Source organism: Salvelinus alpinus, chromosome 14 (assembly GCF_045679555.1).
Source record: "Salvelinus alpinus chromosome 14, SLU_Salpinus.1, whole genome shotgun sequence".
Classification (NCBI taxonomy): Eukaryota; Metazoa; Chordata; class Actinopteri; order Salmoniformes; family Salmonidae; genus Salvelinus; species Salvelinus alpinus.
In genome coordinates this window covers 1,585,027-1,605,699 of record NC_092099.1, presented here as the reverse complement: position 1 = coordinate 1,605,699, position 20,673 = coordinate 1,585,027, and the positions used below count along the sequence as shown (strand labels likewise).

Here is a 20,673-nt window from a genome sequence, read left to right as displayed (position 1 = left end):
ATTAAGCTATTCATGAATCTCTTACTACAGGGTGTTGGTTAAATATTAAACACATTATCTCATGTATTATAATAGCTAATATAGATTGATCTATCAATTTTATGTCTGGTCCCTGCATTGCTTTCAGATCCCCCAGCAGGAACACAGCATTTGCAAGCCTGAAATGACAGTCCGACATCAGTCATCCTAGCCAATGTTATATATACAGTGGCAAAAAAAAGTATGTGAGCCCTTTGGAAATAGCTGTATTTCTGCATAAATTGGTCATGAAATTGGATCTGATCTTCATCTAGGTCACAAAAATAGACAAACACTGTCTGCTTAAACTAATAACACACAAGAAATTATACGTTTTCATGTCTTTACTGAACACACCGTGTAAACATTCACAGTGCAGGGTGGGAAAAGTAGGTGAACCCTTGGATTTAATAACTGGTCGACCCTTCTCTGGCAGCAATAACCTCAACCAAACCAAACAGTCAGGAGGAATTTTGGACCATTCCTCTTTACAAAACTGTTTCAGTTCAGCAATATTCTTAGGATGTCTGGTGTGAACTGCTCTCTTGAGGTAATGCAACAGCATCTCAATTGGGTTGAGGTCAGGACACTCCAGAAGGCATATTTTCTTCTGTTGAAGCCATTCTGTTGTTGGTTTACTTCTGTGTTTTTGTTTGTTTTCCTGTTGCATCACCCAACTTGTGTTGAGCTTCAATTGGCAGACAGCCTTACATTCCTGCAAAATGTTTTGATAAACATGGGAATTCATTTTTCCATCGATGATATCAAGCTATCCAGGCCCTGAGGCAGCAAAGCAGCCCCAAACCATGATGCTCCCGCCACCATACTTTACAGTTGAGTTCTGATGTTGGTGTGCTGTGCCTTTTTTTCTCCACACGTAGTGTTGTGTGTTCCTTCCAAACAACTGAACTGTAGTTTAATCTGTCCACAGAATATTTTGCCAGTAACACTGTGGAACATCCAGGTGCACTTTTGCAAACTTCAGACGTGCAGCAATTGTTTTTTTTTGGACAGCACTGGCTTCTTCCGTGGTGTCCTCCCATGAACACAATTCTTGTTTAGTGTTTTACGTATCGTAGACTCGTCAAAAGAGATGTTAGCATGTTCCAGATATTTCTGTAAGTCTTCAGCTGACACTCTAGGATTCTTCTTAACCTCATTGAGCATTCTGCGCTGTGCTCTTGCAGTCATCTTTGCAGGACTGCCACTCCTAGGGAGAGGAGCAACAGTGCTGAACTTGTCCTGAACTCTCCATTTATGGGCAATTTGTCTTACCGTGGACTGATGAACATCAAGGCTTTTAGAGATACTTTTGTAACCCTTTCCAGCTTTATGCAAGTCAACAATTCTTAATCTTAGGTCTTCTGAGATCTCTTTTGTTCGAGGCATGGTTCACATCAGGCAATGCTTCCTGTGAATGAAAAAACTCAAATTTTGTGAATTGTTTTTTTATAGGGCAGGGCAGCTCTAACCAACAACTCCAATCTCGTCTCATTGATTGGACTCCAGGTTAGCTGACTCCTGACTCCAATTAGCTTTTGGAGAAGTCATTAGCCTAGGGGTTCACATACTTTTCCAACCTACACTGTGAATGTTTAAATGATGTGTTCAATATGGACAAGAAAAATACAATAATTTGTGTGTTATTAGTTTAAACACACTATGTTTGTCTATTGTTGTGACTTAGATGAAGATCAGACCAAATTTGATGACCAATTTCTGCAGAAATCCAGGTAATTCCAAACGGTTCACATACATTTTCTTGCCACTGTAACTAAAAAAATCAACTAAACATCAGCTACACATCTGAAGAATCCATCCATCCATCCACATTCATCCATCAACAATACTTCTCTCCTCTCTTCACACACCAGCTATGTCCAGTTTTTTGGTTTTGGATCACAGCACATTCCCTGCTTGAAATCCCGGGCACTCCTGTAAAAAGAGTGCATAAAAAGTCACATTCACTATGCAGTTCATGTTTCATCTGATCTGTTCAACTTCAAAAAAAATACTAGGGACAGAATAGTCCAATGCTAGTGTCGCGTCACCAAGGATAAATGGCTTCTCCTGAATACATCCCATTCTTCAAAATCCAGTTTACCTCAGTTGGTGTGTCTGATGCTCCTCCTACAAAGCAGTAGACTATGTCTTGGTCACAAAAGAACCGTCCAGCTGCCAGCATGTTTTGGACCCTCAATGCTTGTCCCAGGCAATATTTTTCTGGGAAGACCAAATAGGGCATCAGCTGCAATAATTTGATGACCGTTTTACTTTAAAACAATAATGCAAATAATGAATTATACAAACTTATTAGAGATACAGGGAATGGAGGCTATTACTTAAACCCTTGTGCTTTTTGGGAAACATGGGTCACTGTAGTTTCATCGTGAATGCATCTGTAATCGGTGTATCCATTAAGCAGATGATTGGTCCACCTAGCTTTACCAGAGTCCCGTTATCCAGCATATTGTGGATCCAGACAGGCTTTTATGGCAACCGTAGCGGCCTGTCTGGCAATCCCGTACTTTACCTGTTTCTGCCTCCAACGACTTGGATTTTTGAGGCTTGCAATGGTATTGCTGCATAACATTGCAACTGTTTGGCAAGGAATGTTTTCAACTAGGCAAGTCAGTTATGAACAATTTCTTATTTTCAATGACAGCCTAGGAACAGTGGGTTAACTGCCTTGTTCAGGGCAGAACAACAAATGTTTACCTTGTCAGCTCAGGGATTCGATCTTGCGACCTTTCGGCTACTAGTCCAACGCTCTAACCACTAGGCTACCTGCTGCCCAAAGATAGAAGATATATGAGAAAGACAACTAAGGTTGGATATATTTCCCCTCATTAATTATGAACATCACTGAAAGCAAATAAGAATCCTCGCTTACTTATTGTTGTTCCTTAATTGTTATCATTGACATACCTGTGGACAGAGAGGACACTTTGTTCCGTCCAAGGTCAGTAGCGCCAACTTCCTGACAGTCTCTCGTTCAAACTGCCAGTGTTTGAACTCCTCAAATGACTAATTTGTGAGCTTCCGGTAGAACTCAACTGTCTGTAGATAGAATGAAAATAAAACTACTCCTCATAGTAAAAAACACTTACATGTATGGTTTGATTTCCAATTTAAAATACAATAACTACCTTCCAGCATACATTGGATTTATGAAAATCCAAGCTAATTCCCCTCAAAGACACCCCACACTCCAGATGCAGGGCTGCAAACTGGCGCAGGCGGTCCACTGAAATTGCTGTTCGCGGCAGATGGGGGGTGGCAGACCAGAGTCTGTAGCGGATCAGTGGCAGGTTCCAACTCACAGCTGCAAAACTGCAGCCAGACGTCATGAGCTCTTCCTGAAATGAGGACATTCCGTTTCTTAGATTCCATCACTAAACATGACATCCGATGTCGGTGAGATGCATGTCTCTTAAGAACTTTCTCAATGACTCCATATTTTCATCGTAACAACCGAGTGAACAGGGTTATGGTACACTAGATCAAATGAAATCAAAATCAAAGTTGTAATTTGTGCAGGAATACGGCGTAGTGTGCACAATACAATGAAATAAGTAGATAACTACAGAATATTAAGTACAGTACAGTACAGTATTTGCCATAGCAGCAAAGAGTTCCATTTTCGTCAACAGTCTTATGGCTTGGCGGCAGAAACTGTCTCTGAGCATGATGCTGCTACACTTGATGCTGTGATATAGTGGGCGAGATTTGACACGACACTATCAGGGGGATATTTCATTGCACAAGTTGTTCGAAAACTCAATATCAACTCTGTGCTTGGCACGACAGATTTGGCACATTTACCTTGCCGCTGATAGATATGCACTTCATCATCTACATGTCTATCAGTCCAGTGTTAATTGCTAAATTGTAATTATTTTGCCTCTATGGCCTATTTATTGCCTTTACCTCCCTAATCGTACTACATTTGCACACGCTATACGTAGACTTTTTCTATTGTGTTATTGACTGTGCATTTGTTTATCCCATGTGTAACTCTGTGTTGTTGTTTTTGTCGCGCCGCATTGCTTTATCTTGGCCAGGTCGCAGTTGTAAATGAGAAGTTGTTCTCAACTGGCCTACCTGGTTAAATAAAGGTGAAATAAAATTTTAAAAATAAAAAGGGAACTGTAACTTTTATCGAAACTGAACTGTATGTACATGATAAAGATTTTGGACTGGGAGGCGATTTTTGCCAGAAGTTGACAGGTTTGTTGACATAACATAAAAACTGGTGGACAATGTTGGGAGTGCTGTGTGCTCTCACAGCACAGATGGCACAGAAATATTTATCTGAGCCACAATACCCACTGCACCATAGCTCAGCCTCCTCCAAAACTCTACACACACTGCAGATGGCGTTGGGTGGAGGACATGCCGCCCCCACTGCAGGCAGGTGTAGTAGCTCCCTCAACCGCTTCCAGGCCTCAACATCCGCTGCCTTCCTTTTTCTTATGCTGGTGGAGGAGGTGCATCACTACAGCTGAACACAACTTCTGCTGTAGAGGAAACCGACTCTGTCTCCCAGTACTCCCTAGAGAGTAGTGACAATTGCTACTGAGTGGACTATCCGGGTTAAATTAAAAGTTGAACAGAACAGAGCAACTTTCTCACCGATCCAAGTTGATGTACTATCACGCCTCTAGTCAGGTCTCTGTAAACCAGTGTGGCTCTTTTTCTTTTAAAAGATTGGCATCTGTAAAGAAAAACAAGACAACAACTAAGTTTGATTTATTCTAAATTAAGATATAATATGAATTACATTTAAATTATCTGATACATAGGACACATACTTATCTACTGTATCATAATGCATGACTAGTGGAGTTACTTTTTGCACACATTATTTTCACTGCACTGCACCTGCTCACAGATCACTACACCTGTACATAGCCAATCTGTAAACAGCCCATCCAACTACCTCATCCCCATATTGTATTTATTTATTTATCTTTCTCCTTTGCACTACAGTATCTCTACTTGCACATTCATCTTCTGCACATATACTGTACCATTCCAGTGTTTAATTATTGCTATATGCATTTTAAATGTAGGCATATCATATTAAATGAGTCTTTCTAAGTACCCAATTTGGATATTGGTTCCTGGTTATATGAATGGTGTAAGCATTGGCTAGACAGTTTAAATCCATGCAAGATAGTGTACTATTGCACACTTCGGGAAAAATATGGAGATTTAAGACAGAGACATGAGATGCAGCCAAATAAATTAGACTCAGACTAGCCCCGAAAACAGGAAATGACACCATGCCATGGTTCCCAGGATTTAAGCCGAAAAGACAGCTTCTTCTGGTTTTAGTTACAGCACAATACATATGGTAATTACCGCCACCAACGTATACGGGGTGTAATAACAGCCGTAGTTGATGCTTTTTGCCTACTCGGAAATTACGATATGGAACGTTGATTTGAACCTTCTGACCAACTAGTGGGTCAGGCGGCGCCCAACTGTCTGCTTCATATCGCATAATTTCTGATGAATGTTCTCGATTATATAAACTGATTGGTTCTGTATGGGGTGGGAAATCCCATACAGATTTCTAATGTCTAGGTGTAGCCTAGGCTGCTGCAATATTTATGTTGTGAGTTTTTGCTTGTGTCTGTCCGGGGTGATTATGTGTTATCATCTTTAATAAATAAATATCGGAGGAAGGTGGAAAGCCTACTTGAGCTCATGTGAAAAAATGCACTGTGTCAACCTCTCTCTTTAATCTAACTTTTAATGGATGATGCGACGGAAGCTATCAAATCATTCATAATTGTTTTTGACACCCCAGAAAAGACAGTCGGAAGTTTGATATGTTCAGCAAGTAAAGCATCGTAACGTGCAATTACCTCTGCAAGCTCCTTGTAGTTGCCCTTGTTGGCAGAATTTTTCCTCTTGTTGTGTCCTCTAAAAGCAAATTCTTGCATTCCCAAAAATGCAGTGGTGTTGATAAGCCGCTTGAGAACATCCACGTTTCTTCTTACTTTCTCGTTGTGTTGCTGTCACGTCCTGACCTTAGTTCCTTTTTTATGTCTCTATTTTGGTTTGGTCAGGGCGTGAGTTGGGGTGGGCATTCTATGTTCATTCTATGTTTTGTATTTCTATGTGTTTGGCCTGGTATGGTTCCCAATCAGAGGCAGCTGTCTATCTTTGTCTCTGATTGAGAACCATACTTAGGTAGCCTTTTCCCACCTGGTTTTTGTGGGTAGTTGTTTTATGTTTTATGTTGTGTTCACCTTTCAGGATTGTTTCGATTTTCGTTGGTTCACTTTTGTTTTTTTGTATTTAGTGTTCAGTTCTAATAAATTATCATGGACACTTACCACGCTGCGTTTTGGTCCGATCTATCCTGTTCATCAGATGAAGAAGATCGTTACAGTTGCGTAGTTTGAATACGCAGACCTTTGTCCTAATCGATGCAGCTTTTCCCCAGAAGCTTGAATCTGATGTGGGCATTTATATGCTCCCTGCTTTTGTTTTACCATTTAGCTGAAAATCGATGATCTCAAGGTCACTGTACTCACCTTTCGACCAAGGCTCAGACTTTCCAAAAAGCAGGCAAGGCCAGCAATACAGGCGGCCTGATGAAAGGCCCCCTCTTAAACAGCTATACTTTTGATACCAGTTGGTATTGAACACCCTTACCGTTTCCTCCTTCTTCATGAAACTGATCTCAGGCAGAGGTCGACCCTCACTTTTAATTTGCACCTTTTCCGTGTACCCCAGAGAATGGAAGGGGTTCTTCAACAAAAAGTCCACAACATTTTCGTCAGCGTTGGTCATTCTACCATTATGGCGGAGAAAACTGCACACTCGCGCTGGTAGCTAGCTAGCTACTGAAGTTAGCAAGGCACATTTTTATAAATTGCACTAACTGGACTCAAAAATCAAGGTCTCAAATCAAGGTAACAATTTATTTTATACCTTCTCCGTCTCCTGTAATTTGAATGGAATAATATCCCAAAAATGCTCAACTATCACTCTTAATCTCTATCCAACAATGTCACCAAGCTTCTCAACAAATATAACCTCCATAATGCTCTGTGGCACAATCTCAATACAACACACTAGGTTCATTCTCTGATCCTCATGCTATGATTGGATGGACAACATGTCAGTTCATACTGAAAAAGCTTTGATTGGTTGGAGGACGTCCTCCGGAAGTGGTCATAATTACCATGTATGTCTATGGAAGGGGGTGAGGCCTACGAGCCTCCAATGTTTTGTATTGAAGTCAATGTAGTCAGAGGACTAGCTGTCCTCCGACTACACCACGGTGCTACCCCAGACAGTACTGTTGAAGTTACTGTAGACCATTGCAAAACAGTGTATTTTAATCAATTATCTAAAGACTTTTTTAATGTTTCACTATTTACATTTTTATGAAATTTTACTGAGGAGGATGTTCCTCCCCTTCCCCCTCAGAGGGGCCTCCACTGTCAGTAATACATGACTTGGTGTGGCAATTGAAGAAACACAGGTAGACTCCAGCAGTTGTTACAAATCTTTATTTATGTATTGTGATGCTTAACTCGAGCATATCAATTACAAGTAGTGTCTATAGGAAGAAAATACGTTACAGAAAATGTTGCTAAGAGTTTCCTGTCACGGAGAAAGAACTTATTTGGCTTGAGGGATTACAACTGGGTGAAATTATGTGACTAAATAAAGTATAATCTAAAACCAAAAGGTTACAGTAACAATACTAGTACTCCATGTATGGGGACTTGATACCTGTGACATTCACCTCTTTCACTGTGAGAGCCAATGTGTGGTGAGCTTTTCTGGCATAAAATGGATGCTGAGCATCACCCAGGTTGGTGTGCTACTGTACACAATGGTGGCAGGTGGGGTGCGTTACTCCCATGCAATGTAAAGCACTATGAAGCTTATTGAAAAGCGCTGACATTTTTAAAAATTGTGTCTGGTTTTTTTTCACACAAGAAACACCTCAAAATCAGTCACATTTGAATCGTAATCTCTACACATATTTAAAGTTTGACACTTTTTCCAGTACTGTGATATCTATAAGAGGAAACACCATCCATACGTGGACGAGCACATACCATAGATACTGTATTACAGATAGAAGGCTTATAATTTCATTATATAATGTGTAAATATTTCATACTTCTATATTTCATAATCTAAGACATATGCCTTCTTCCTCCTCCATAGGTTCCATTGTTCAAAGTTCAAACACTTTTCATCAGACAATGAAACACCATGGAATATTTATAGGAAGGCCTTCTTGCTGCGCTTTCCCGCTAAAGCGGTGTTGAGAAAATTTGAATTTTCGTTACAGGCATTGGATTCTTTCTCTATTTACCAGACCTCCGTAATGACCAACAGCACTTCCCTTGCGTAGTTTTTACATGACAACAATGTAGGGTTCAACTTCAGGATCAAAAGTGTGTGACGACCCTCCCACTCTGTCTGCCGTATTCTCTCTTTGTTCTTGTTTCCTTATTAGGATGCCGGTGGGCGGAGTTGGGAGGGTCGTCAGCTACATGGGAAACACCTGGGCCCGCTATGTCATAGGATAAATACACCACTTCCCCATTCATGGAAGAGACTCTCTTCATGCAGACACCTTTACAGATTTTGTTGTGTATCTTGGTGTTTTTTTGGTTGTTTGCTTTAGCACCTTTCAACACCCTGCATTATCTCATGCATGCAAATCACTCACTTACACTACTGATTACTGATTACACACACCATTGTATATTGTACTTAGTTAATAAATGTATTTTGTTATTCCTTATCTCCACGTTGTCTCCCTTTTGTTACGGGCTTTGAGCTGGTTCGTGACAAGTGGTATTTCATGTGTTTACCTGGGATGTGAACCCGGGACATATTTCTGTCTTGAAAATGTGACAAATGTTGGCCCTGGTTGCAATGCCATGATATTTTACACTTTAAGTGTTGCTTGTGGTAAAAAATGAAAGGCCATGCATGTGCGCTCTGGTGACCAGCAAGAAGTTACATTATGCTGGCTTGCAAAGTGATGTTTAATTCCTATTGGAATCCAGCCAGAGTGGATTCAGAATGACTGCCAGTGTCAGAAAGATAAACAAAATTTGACTAAACTCAAACAACCATTTCAGTCACGGGTGCAATAAGTCCAACTAACAGATTGGATTAGTTTAGTTATTTATCTTTGTGTAGCATAACATAAATTAATGTATTACTTAACCAATCAATGTACATGCAACAACACAGATATTGAAAACAACTATTCTTAAAATCTAACTGCAATGCTGGGAAATATGATACTGATGGTTGTGGTTTTGCAGACCAGTAAAATGATGATTACTTTGGTGTCAACCTCACTTGGGATTTGAACTCACAACCTCTCAGTTGCCAGCAACCTGAATTTCCTGCTACAATACTGGAGCTGTTAATGTGACTATGGTTGTGGTGTTCATGACATTTTGTCAGACGGTTATTGTCATGCGAAAGACTGCCGGTCTCACAGTAATTGACGTTTAAGTAACAAACATGTTTAGCATCTCCGGGCCTCCACTCATACAAGTTGCTGATGCTCGCCTTTGGAACGTCTACATTTAAAGTCTAATAAATTATTTTAATATGCACCATCACAATAAATATTATTTTTTTAGACAGCTCTGAAGAAACAGTGTTTCAAAATGTCACAAATTATTGACTACTGTGCCTGCTAAAAGTATTCACACCCCTTGACTTTCTCCACATTTTGTTGTTACAAAGTGGGATTCAAAAGGATTTAATTGTAAAAAGAAAATTGCCACCGATCTTCACAAAATACTCTAATGGCAACATAGAAGAAACATTTTAACATTTGTAGAAGAAATATATATTTTTTTTAAACATTTATATATATACAGTATCTTGATTAAATAAGTCTTCAACCCCTGAGGCAATGCATGTTAGAATCAGCGATTACAGCTGTGAGTCTTTCTGGGTATGTCTCTAATAGCTTTGCACACCTGAATTGTGCAACATTTGGCGAATTCTTATTTTCAAAATTCTTCAAGCTATGTCAAATTGGTTGTTGATCATTGCTAGGCAACCATTTTCAAGTCTTCCCATATATTTTCAAGCAGATTTAAGTCAAAACTAACTCGGCCACTCAAATATTCACTGTCTTCTTGGTATGGAAAACCTTGGTCTTTGTGGCTGAATCTGTTTGAAATTCACTGCTGGACTGAGGGATTATCTGTATGTGTGGGGTACAGAGATGAGGTAGTCATTCAAAAATCATCATAAACACTATTATTGCACACAGAGTCAGTCCATGCAACTTATGTTACTGAAGCAAATTTTTACTCCTGAACGTATTTAGGATTGCCATAACAAAGGGGTTGAATACTTATTGACTCAAGACATTACAGCTTTACATTTTTTATTAATTAGTAAAAATGTCTAAACATAATTCCACCTTGACAGTATGGGGTATTTTCTGTAGGCCAGTCCCCCCAAAAACCAAATTTGACTCTATTTTAAATTCAGACAAACAAAACAAAATTTGGAAAAAGTCAAGGGGTGTGAATATTTTCTCAAGGCACTGTAACTCTGTAAGCCACCCTGCAGTATCAATGAACCAACAGTATCGCCTAGGCCTATATGTTCTCTCCCCGACTCATGTTTAGAAAGTTTGGAGCGTAGCATGAGGTAACCAGTCTTCATATTCAGTATGCATATTAATACAGTCCACACTCAAAAGCAATTACTAGAATATGTTTCATTTCGGGGTATCGGCTAGACCAATTATGTACATATTTATGTATTTCTGCCGTGCTTAATGTGCGGTAGGCTATGTATTCTATAATGGCACAATCATTATTTTAACTCAGAGTTTTTTTCGGGCTTGGGCTCATATTTAGGCCAAGCCTTTGCATAAGCTCTAATATGCATATGGATGTTTTGAATTAATCATCACCTTAGAGTGCTGTACATTTCGTTTTTAGGCTTTGAAACAACATCCACAATGACCATGTTTTCCATTAAGTTTCAACCTGTTGAACTTCTTTCTTCAGACAGATTAATCACAGTGAGGTGAGTTCTGAATGCATGATACTGTTTTGATGATCAGTGTTTGATGTGATTTTCGATTGGATTTTAATTGATGTCAGAGTGGTTAGCGGGACAATAGTAACAGGCCATTAGTGACTTGAAGGACAGACAGCAAGTTGGGTACTACCATAAGAGATTACCGTGACTCGGTCACGTGGAGTTTTAATGCGGCCATGTGGTGGCAATATGGTCACCATAACAGCACTAGGTGTGACAGTGTTAAAAGATTAGAACCACTAGGCATTGTAATTTGTCCCTATGGGGGAACTGTTTTGTGTGTAATGTGAAAGGGTTTGATTTGTTCCTGTAGGTAGGGGAACCATTTTGAGTTACATTTAGAATCCCCTTATGAAGAACCCTCTGGTTAGAAGGTAGAAGTAATGACATGTTTTAGAGTTATACTTATAGGATACTTCAGATGTGCTTATGGCATACACTGTTAAAAATGACCTGTTATTTGATAGTAAGTTACCAGCTACTGAGTTGCAGTAAAAATACAGAATATATTTTTTTACAGCTTAATGGTGTTATTGTTAAATTGTTTTTTACCTTTCATGGCACTTTGAAATATAGATGGGGCAATGTGCTGAGGTGGGCTCATTAACATATTTGGGGGCATGGTCTAAAATATGTTACATTTTGTGTGTGTTGAACCAGTTTAAGTGTTGAACCAGTTTAAGGGGTTTTATTGTTAAGTTAATTAAGTTAGAGCAACTGATTTGTCTATGGCCAGTGGTACAATTTTTTGTAAGAGCTTGTGACAATCAAGAGCTGTTTAAAGGTTACTGTGCATTTTTCTGTAAGTTAATGGAAGGTGGTCACTGGGAAGTTCCTGTTTAAATGTCAATAACTTACTGTCAGCTTGCTGCATGTAGTATTTGTAGAATTCACAGAAACTTACTTTGGCTGATTTTTGTCACACTCACTGACCTGATGGTGTGGCAGGAAGGTCAGTTTGCTGCCAACCAAGATGTTGATGCCAGGTGAGGCTGGGTCCCAAGTGTGCTCTTTCCAAAAACTACATATTAGTTGTCACCTAATGTCATAAGCGTTCTTGTTATCAGTTCCTTGAAGTTACAGTGAGCTACTGGTACCTAGTTGCAAATATGTTACTGTGCGTTTTACAATAACTAACTGGAAGCTTAACTGGCAACCTAACTGTCAGTATGTTCCTAGCAGTTGCTGTGAATTTTACAATAACTGACAGCTGTTTGCCAATTCAGCGGCACAAAATTCAGTAACATCCATATAACTAACTTCCATTAATTTACTGTCAAATACAAAGTACATTTTTAATTTTTAACAACTGCAAAACTGACCATGTTAAAAGAGGTATTCAACCTTTGACGACAACCATCATGGTTGGCACAAAAACACATATATTAGACCATGCCCCCAAATATGCAAAATTATTTTACATTTATTTAACTTGGCAAGTCAGTTAAGAACAAATTCTAATTTTCAATGACAGCCTAGGAACAGTGAACTGCCTTGTTCAGGGGTAGAATGACAGATTTTTACCTTGTCAGCTTGGGGATTTGATCTTGCTCTAACCACTAGGATACCTGCCACCCCAGACCACCGGTATGTTTCAGAGATGAGGTAGTCATTCATAAATCATGTTAAACACAGAGTGTGTCCATGGAACATACTATGTGACTTGTTAAGCAAATCTTTACTCCTGAACTTATTTTGGCTTGCCATAACAAAGGGGTTGATTACTTATTGACTTAAAACATTTCAGCTTTTCATTTTTTATGAATTTGTAAAAATTTAGAAAAACATAATTCCACTTTGACATTATGGTGCATTGTGTTAGGCCAGTCACAAAATAAATCACAATGTAATCCATTTCAAATTCAGGCTGTACAAAATGGAGAAAAGGTCAAGGGGTGTAAATACTTTCTGAATGCACATGTTCTTGGTAACAAAGATGTACCTGGTGGCACTGCTGAAACATTAATGCACTTCCGCCTAAAGGCTTGTGAGTTCAAATCCCCAAAGCATTTATGCACACATTACATCAAGTGTCCCTGAGTACTGATATTTTCACATTGGTGTTGTCAGATAATTATACAATTATTGACTTGATTCTGGGCAACCTCTAGCAGTGAGCAGAACTGTGTTCTTGCCATTAGATCTGTGGCCAAGCTCTGTCATGCACATAGAGCTGGTGGTGTAGCAGGAAGTTCAGGTCATTAGCAACAAAGAGTTTGAGTTCAAATCCCAAGTGAGGTATAGTCTTAGGTAACCAGCAGCATGCTGTCTTTTTACAGCAATAACACCTCCATTCAGCTGTAAAAATTCAGTAACTTGTTGTTTACCTTCCTTTCACTGCAATCAGTAGCCTATATTGTACCATGCAGTTAAAGGAACTTTGCAACAGTGTAGCATTTCATGGCATAAAGGGAAAACACTGTGGAGAGGGAATTCTTAATATGAAAAATAAAATTACCCTCAGCCCTGGCAAATAACCTTTTTTTCTTCTTCTTTGGAGTATATTCTGGTCCAGCATGGTCTAGCTGGACAAGCTGGTCTGCTAAACTACGCTCCTCATTATCATATTTCCCAGCATGCTATATTGCAGTTTGATTTTCTAGAATAGTTTGTTTCAATATCTGTGTTTTTGCATGTACATTGGTTGTTTTAATTAATCAATTCATTTTATCTTATGCTACACAAAGATACATAACATACAGACTAACCCAATATCTTAGTTGAACTTATTTCACCCGTTACTGCTCCAGTTTAGGTGGTGAACATTATTTTGTAGTAAGGGTCACATGGAGAAAACGGGATCTTTCTGAAATGAATATGGACAGTCCTACCTTCATCAGTTACATTTCAATTAAACACTCCCTGAATGCTTGAAAAAAAAGTGACTCTCCCTTATACCCCAAATAATAATAATTAAAACAAAGTGGATAGCGGAGACCATGTCTATACCATTTATCCTCACATCTTGGACAGACCAGAGCCTTCTAGAAACATTTTTAGAAAGTGTTCTTCTTCCTGTAAGCATTACATGGCAATGCAGGAATTTTGATAGCGCACAGGGCTGCTGGCCAGAAGGTTGTGGGTTCACAGACCACCGTGGATGAGAGTAGGGGTGGAAAGATCTCCTTTATAGTCAAAGCATTGCATGAATCTATCATTGTATTTGCAGGTCTGAGAAAAAATAGCCCTTGTTTCCCTAAAAGTTGTCTGGGTTTAAACATTTATTGTACAGAAAGTGAATCGCTTAATCAATTGATAGTGAGAGAATTAGATTACTTCCCAAGCAAAGTATATTTCTGGGGTCCTCGGCTATAGAAGGTTGTGTCTCAGCCTCTGAATGTCAAAGAAACGAAACAAGGCATACTGTAAAGCATCAAGGACCAAAGCGCTCTAATATATCACGTTATATAATCGGATCAGTTTTAAAATCTTAAACTAACGTAAGACGTAAGCTTGTGCATTTTGCCATTTTCTTTCTTAAAAAGTAGGGCTATGGCATACCCTCATACCCCCTCAATTCGAGTCTTGGTTTTAACCTAACAGCCCTTCACTGAGATGGAATTGACAAATATATCTATATAGCAGCCTATTGCCTAATTTAATCTGCCAAACAGGTAGGCCTACCTATTATTTCTTAAATATGAATAAATAGGCTCCAACACAAAGCCCTCTTGTTAGTAAAGTTTAATTAATTATGCCTACTCAAATTTGCCTACTTTCAGCACCATGAGCTGTCAATTTCCAATTGATTGTGCCACGGCTGCTGTTTCAAGTTTCAGTCTTCACAATGTAAGTTACTCGAATCTGGCTGATTGTGAAGCCAATAACTCTGATCAATACGCTTTCAGAATGGAAAAGTAACATTGTTTTTAATAAAATAAATTATAGTAGTAGCAAGCAATCAAAGTTGACCTCCGGTCCTCGTCATCTTTGCGCTCTCCTTCTCAAACTGAACAGAATAAAGGCTTTAGGATAGTGCGCACGCAAGAGTGCATTCTTGGATTAGGCCTAATCAAAAATCATTTTTAGAAAAAGCCTTTGACTCTCCTCCTGAACTGCCACCATAGGCCTACACAGCACAGCCATTGGTTAAGTTTGTGCCATTCTTTAGTTTTTTATCTTATGTTTGTTGTGTAGGAAATATTTCACCTATATTTTAATAATTTTTTATTCGTTTTTTTCCTGTATAGCACATTGCGTTGCATTCCATGTCTGAAATGTGGTGTATAAATAAAGCTTGCTTTGATGTTTTGAGGGCAAAACCCTGGCAGTCATTCTGAATGCAAATCGTGGGTGAATAAACATTCCAAATGTTGGATATCCTCGTTCAGGCTGGATTCCATTAGGAATTAGACATCACTTTGCAAAGCCAGCATAACGTAACTTGATGCGGGTTTTGCGGGTGGCCACCATATGCTGGAATGCTGGTGACCAGTGTCCAAACAATGAAGGCTTGTCACCAGCCTATGCTGGTCTATGCTGTTTTTTTCCCAACAGGGCTTCCAAAACAGGAATTCCTCACTCCAGGATGGCAATTACCCACAACAGCCTGTGTAAGTTTGAAGAATTCCGTGCGTGTATGAGTGTGTGTGTGATTGTCTTTGTGGGTGCCTCAGTAAATGTGTGCTAGTTAATCAAGTGTTTGTGTGCATGTGTGTTTCAACCATATAGGAATGTGTCAACATTGTTTATGTGAGTGCTATGCTAACATTAGGTGCACCGAATGCACACGTAATCAGCTCCAACATGACCATTTTGACAGTATATTTATGAAAGTCAGGTGACAGTACTCAAACATGATTCTATATAAGTCGTTATGCCTACTGATATTTCACTCCTTAAACCACTTACCACTTTCAAGCTGTGTTTTTTGTCATGAGAGCTCTGATGAGTATATATATTATGGCAAATAAATGAACTAAGGTAGGGATGGCATGAAATTGCCTTAATGCTATGGCTCCATTTTTACCCTGCACTCAGGTTGTATGGTTATATCCAGACCTGGGTCAAATGCATATGTCACAAACCTCAGCCTTACACCAACCTTGCGTTAGAAACATAGTTACCGCCCCATACCAATGCCCAGACAACCTGGCAATGGGCTACCCTTCCCAAGCTGTGGGCTTTACCCTCTTTGCCAAATATTTACCGGCATTCAAGCGAGGCAGGAGAACAAAGAGACTATCCGTCAGACAGAGAGGCCCATGCGAAGACAGATCAACAGCGAGAGAGAGTTGGCTCAGCATCCTGGAGATGTGCTGTTCAGAAGCCCAGGTTCCAGTTGGGAAGGTGAGTTATAGTCCCTTGGCTTGCTGGTTCTTGTCCTAAGGTAGCCCCAAAGAAGGGTAGGTAGCTAAACACACCAGGCAGGAGCAACTGATGCAGGATATCTTGATCACTCTTGATAAATCAGGATCTCTGAAATGGAAGCTTGTTGATCTGGGATCTCCTGGATCAATCGTACATGCAGGGCTGGAGGCATTGGAGGGCCAGGGATGCTTAGGGGCTCCGTATCGTTAGCACTGGAGCTTGAGATTTTTCAGAAATTGGTAGGCTGGAAAGATGGAGGGATGACTACAGTGTTGGCATGTTAACATAAAATGGCCAGGGAATGTGCAGAAGCAAAAGATGAGAGGGATGAGATTATGAGGCTTGCTCCACAGCAGGTATGGGGGCCTTTACCTCCACCGGGCTTTCCTGCTCCTCTACCTCATCATAAACCTCTTCCTCCTCCCCCATATCGTCATCATGCTCCGGGAGAGCAAGTCCCAGTGGACGATCGATGGTCAGGTCACACTCAAGGCTCCCCGCTTCTCCATTGATGGTCAAATCGGCCTGCACGCTCCCAGGGGTAGAAGGACTAGCTAGCTCCTCTCCCCCCTCCACACCCAGCCCTTCCTGGTAGTACACCTCCGCCAGGGGTAGATCCCCATCCATGCTACCCAGGGGAGGGATCTCCACGTGGGCTTGCCCGCTAGGCGAGCCTCCGGGCTGTGTCGAAGCCTCCCCTTCGCCTCGCAACTTCTTCACATTGAACGTCATGGGCGACACCTTGAAAGAAGAGCTCTTGGCGGTGGGACTCTTAGGGTGGTTTGGTGTAAAGCTTTTCTTGATCTTCTCACGGCTCGCGGGCGGCACGATCTTGGTGCTGATCTTGGTCATCTTCTTCTCGATGCTCTGGCGCGAGAAGGCCTTCTTCAGGCTGTCCACCTTCTTCAGGCTGGAGCGCTTCAGCCGGTCGGCTCTGGATCTCTCGAAGGAGGGCAGGGCCGCTTCTAGGCCCAGCTCTGCCTCTCCCTCCAGGGCTTCATCATCCTCGTGGAGACCCCCGGTGTCATTGTCGGAGGAGTACATGCTGATGTTATGGAGACCCTCCTCCTGAGAGTGGTTGGCATCTATGCCGGTGACGGACGGGGCAGGTGCCGCAGGGGCGTCGTCCTCAAGCTGGCTGGCCTGGCAGGTCTTGGGGGAGTCCTTGATGAACATGCTGGAGGGGATCTCGTTGTCTTCCTGGAGAACAGAGGGGAGAGGACGGTGTTAGGATTAGGAAGGTGGTCATGTGAAGTTATGGGATGATCACTTGAAACAAGCCTCAGGTCATTCATTTATTAATCAAGCGGATGAACACAAAGCCATGCACACTATAATTGTATATGGTTATCAGATAAGCATCAGAATTAAACATACCGATAACTGCCAAAATAAAGGAAACAGAACATTGTGTCTTAATAGGACATTGGGCCACCACGAGCCACCGGAACAGCTTCAATGCGCCTTGGCATAGATTCTGCAAGTATCTGGAAATCTATTGGAGTTATGCGACACCCGTCTTCCACGAGAAATTCCATAATTTGGTGTTTTTTTGATGGTGGTGGAAAAAGCTGTCTCAGGCGTCACTCTCGAATCTCCCATAAGTATTCATTGCATTGAGATCTTGTGACTGAGACACACACACTCACACTCAAACACATTAAACCCCTTATGCTCCTTTGAGACCCCTCTTTCAAAGTCACTGAGATATCTTCGCTTCTAACCATGGTAGCCAAAATAATGGGTAAAACTGGGAATTTTATATATATATATATATATATATATATGACCCTAAGCATGATAATTGCTTAATTAACTCAGGAACCACACCTGTGTGGAAGCAACTGCTTTCCATATACTTTGTATCCCTCATTTACTCAAGGTGTTTTCTTTATTTTGGCAGTTACCTGTACGTAGATACTGTATATCAAAAGCAGATACAAGTTAGTTGGACTAGCTAGTTGGATCTTAGCCTTGCATGTGCACTGCTACAGGACAGTGCCTTCAGAAACTATTCATACCTCTTGACTTATTCTATATTTTGTTGTTACAGCCTGAATTCAAAATTGATTTGTCCCCCTCTACACACAATACCCCATAATGAAAAAGTGAAAATATGTTTTAGAACTCTTTGCAAATTTATTACAAATTAATTACAGAAATATCTTATTTACATAAAGTACCAGTCAAAAAATGGTTTTTCTTTATTTGTACTTTTCTACATTGTAGAATAATAGTGAAGACATCCAAATAACACATATGGAATCATGTAGTAACCAAAAAAGTGTTAAACAAATCAAAATGTATTTTATATTTGAGATTCTTCAAAGTAGCCACCCTTTGCCTTGATGACAGCTTTGCACTCTTGGCATTCTCTCAACCAGCTTCATGAGGTAGTCTGCCCATTTTTTCAATTTGGAAATGTTAAATTAATGTAGGAAAGTATAACACATTAGATCTGGTAAAAGATAATACCATGCGTTTTCTTTTGTATTTTTTTTGTACCATCTTTGAAATGCAAGAGAAAGGCCATAATGTATTATTCCAGCCGAGGCATAATTTCGATTTTGGCCACTAGATGGCAACAGTGCATGTGCAAAGTTTTAGACTGATCCAATGAACCATTGTATTTCTGTAAAACTGTTTGTATCAAGACACCCCTAAATGTGCCTAATTGGTTTATTAATACATTTTCAAGATCATAACTGTGCACTCTCATCAAACAATAACATGGTATTCTTTCACCGTAATAGCTACTGTAAATTGGACAGTGCAGTTAGATTAACAAGAATTTAAGCTTTCTGCCAATATCAGATATGTCTATGTCTTGGGAAATTTTATTTTTACTTACAACCTCATGCTAATCACATTAGCTTATGCTAGCTCAATTGTCCCGCGGGGGACCCACCAATGCTGTAGAGGTTTTCAACAGGTGTGCCTTGTTATAAGTTTAATATGTGGAATTTATTTCCTTCTAAATGCATTTGAGTCAATCAGTTGTGTTGTGACAAGGTAAGGGTGGTATACAGAAGATAGCCCTATTTGGTAAAAGACCAAGTGGCAAGAACAGCTCAAAAAAGCAAAGAGAAACGACAGTCCATCATTTCTTGAAGACATGGTCAGTCAATGCGAAAAATTTCAAGAACTTTGAACATTTCTTCAAGTGCAGTCGCAAAAACCATCAAGCGTTATGATGAAACTGGCTCTCATGAGGACCGCCACAGGAATGGAAGACCCAGAGTTACCTCTGCTGCAGAGGATAAGTTCAGAGTTACCAGCTTCAGAGTTCAAGTAACGACACACCTCAACATCAACTGTTCAGAGGAGACTGTGTGAATCAGGCCTCATGGTCGAATTACTGCAAAGACCCCACTACTAAAGAACACCAATAAGAAGAAGAGACTTGCTTGGGCCAAGAAAAACGAGCAATGGACATTAGACCGGTGAAAATCTGTCCTTTGGTCTGATGTCAAAATTTGAGATTTTTGGTTCCAATCGGCGTGCCTTTGTGAGACACAGACTAGGTGAATGGATGATCTCCGCATGTGTGGTTCCCACCGTGAATCATAGAGGGGGTGTGATGGTGTGGGGTTGCTTTGCTGGTGACAGTGATTTATTTAGAATTCAAGGCACACTTTACCAGCATGGCTACCACAGCATTCTACAGCGATACACCATCCCATCTGGTTTGCGCTTAGTGCGACTATCATTTGTTTTTCAACAGGACAATGACCCAACACACCTCCAGGCTGTGTAAGGGCTATTTGACCAAGAAGGAGAGTGATGGAGTGCTGCATCAGATAACCTGGCCTCCACAATCACCCGACCGCAACTCAATTGAGATGGTTTGGGATGAGTTGGACCGCGGAGTGAAGGAAAAGCATCCAACAAGTGCTCAGCATATGTGGGAACTCCATTAAGACTGTTGGAAAAGCATTCCAGGTGAAGCTGGTTGAGAAAATGCTAAGAGTGTGCAAAGCTGTCATCAAGGAAAAGGGTGGCTACTTTGAAGAATCTCAAATAACACTTTTTGGTTACTACATTTTCCATACGTGCTATTTCATAGTTTTGATGTCTTCACTATTATTCTACAATGTAGAAAATAGTAAAAAACAAAGAAACCCTTGAATAAGTAGGTGTGTCCAAACTTTTGACTGGTACTGTAAGTATTCACAATACATGTTAAAAATCACCTTTATCAGTGATTACAGCTGTGGTTCTTTCTGGGTAAGTTTCTAAGAGATATTCACACCTGGATTGTACAAT

General features: G+C 40.3%; 1 protein-coding gene across 1 annotated transcript in view; it reads right to left on the bottom strand.

The window, feature by feature from the left end:
• Window positions 1-7,536: 7,536 nt before the first annotated feature.
• Window positions 7,537-20,673, bottom strand: part of LOC139538283 (caveolae-associated protein 2-like) — a 38,732-nt gene continuing 25,595 nt past the window's right edge. Inside the window, exon 2 of the mRNA XM_071340130.1 lies at window positions 7,537-17,607. Coding sequence (XP_071196231.1) covers window positions 16,741-17,607 — 867 coding nt within the window. The 3' untranslated portion in view covers window positions 7,537-16,740. The remainder of the gene's footprint in view (window positions 17,608-20,673) is intronic.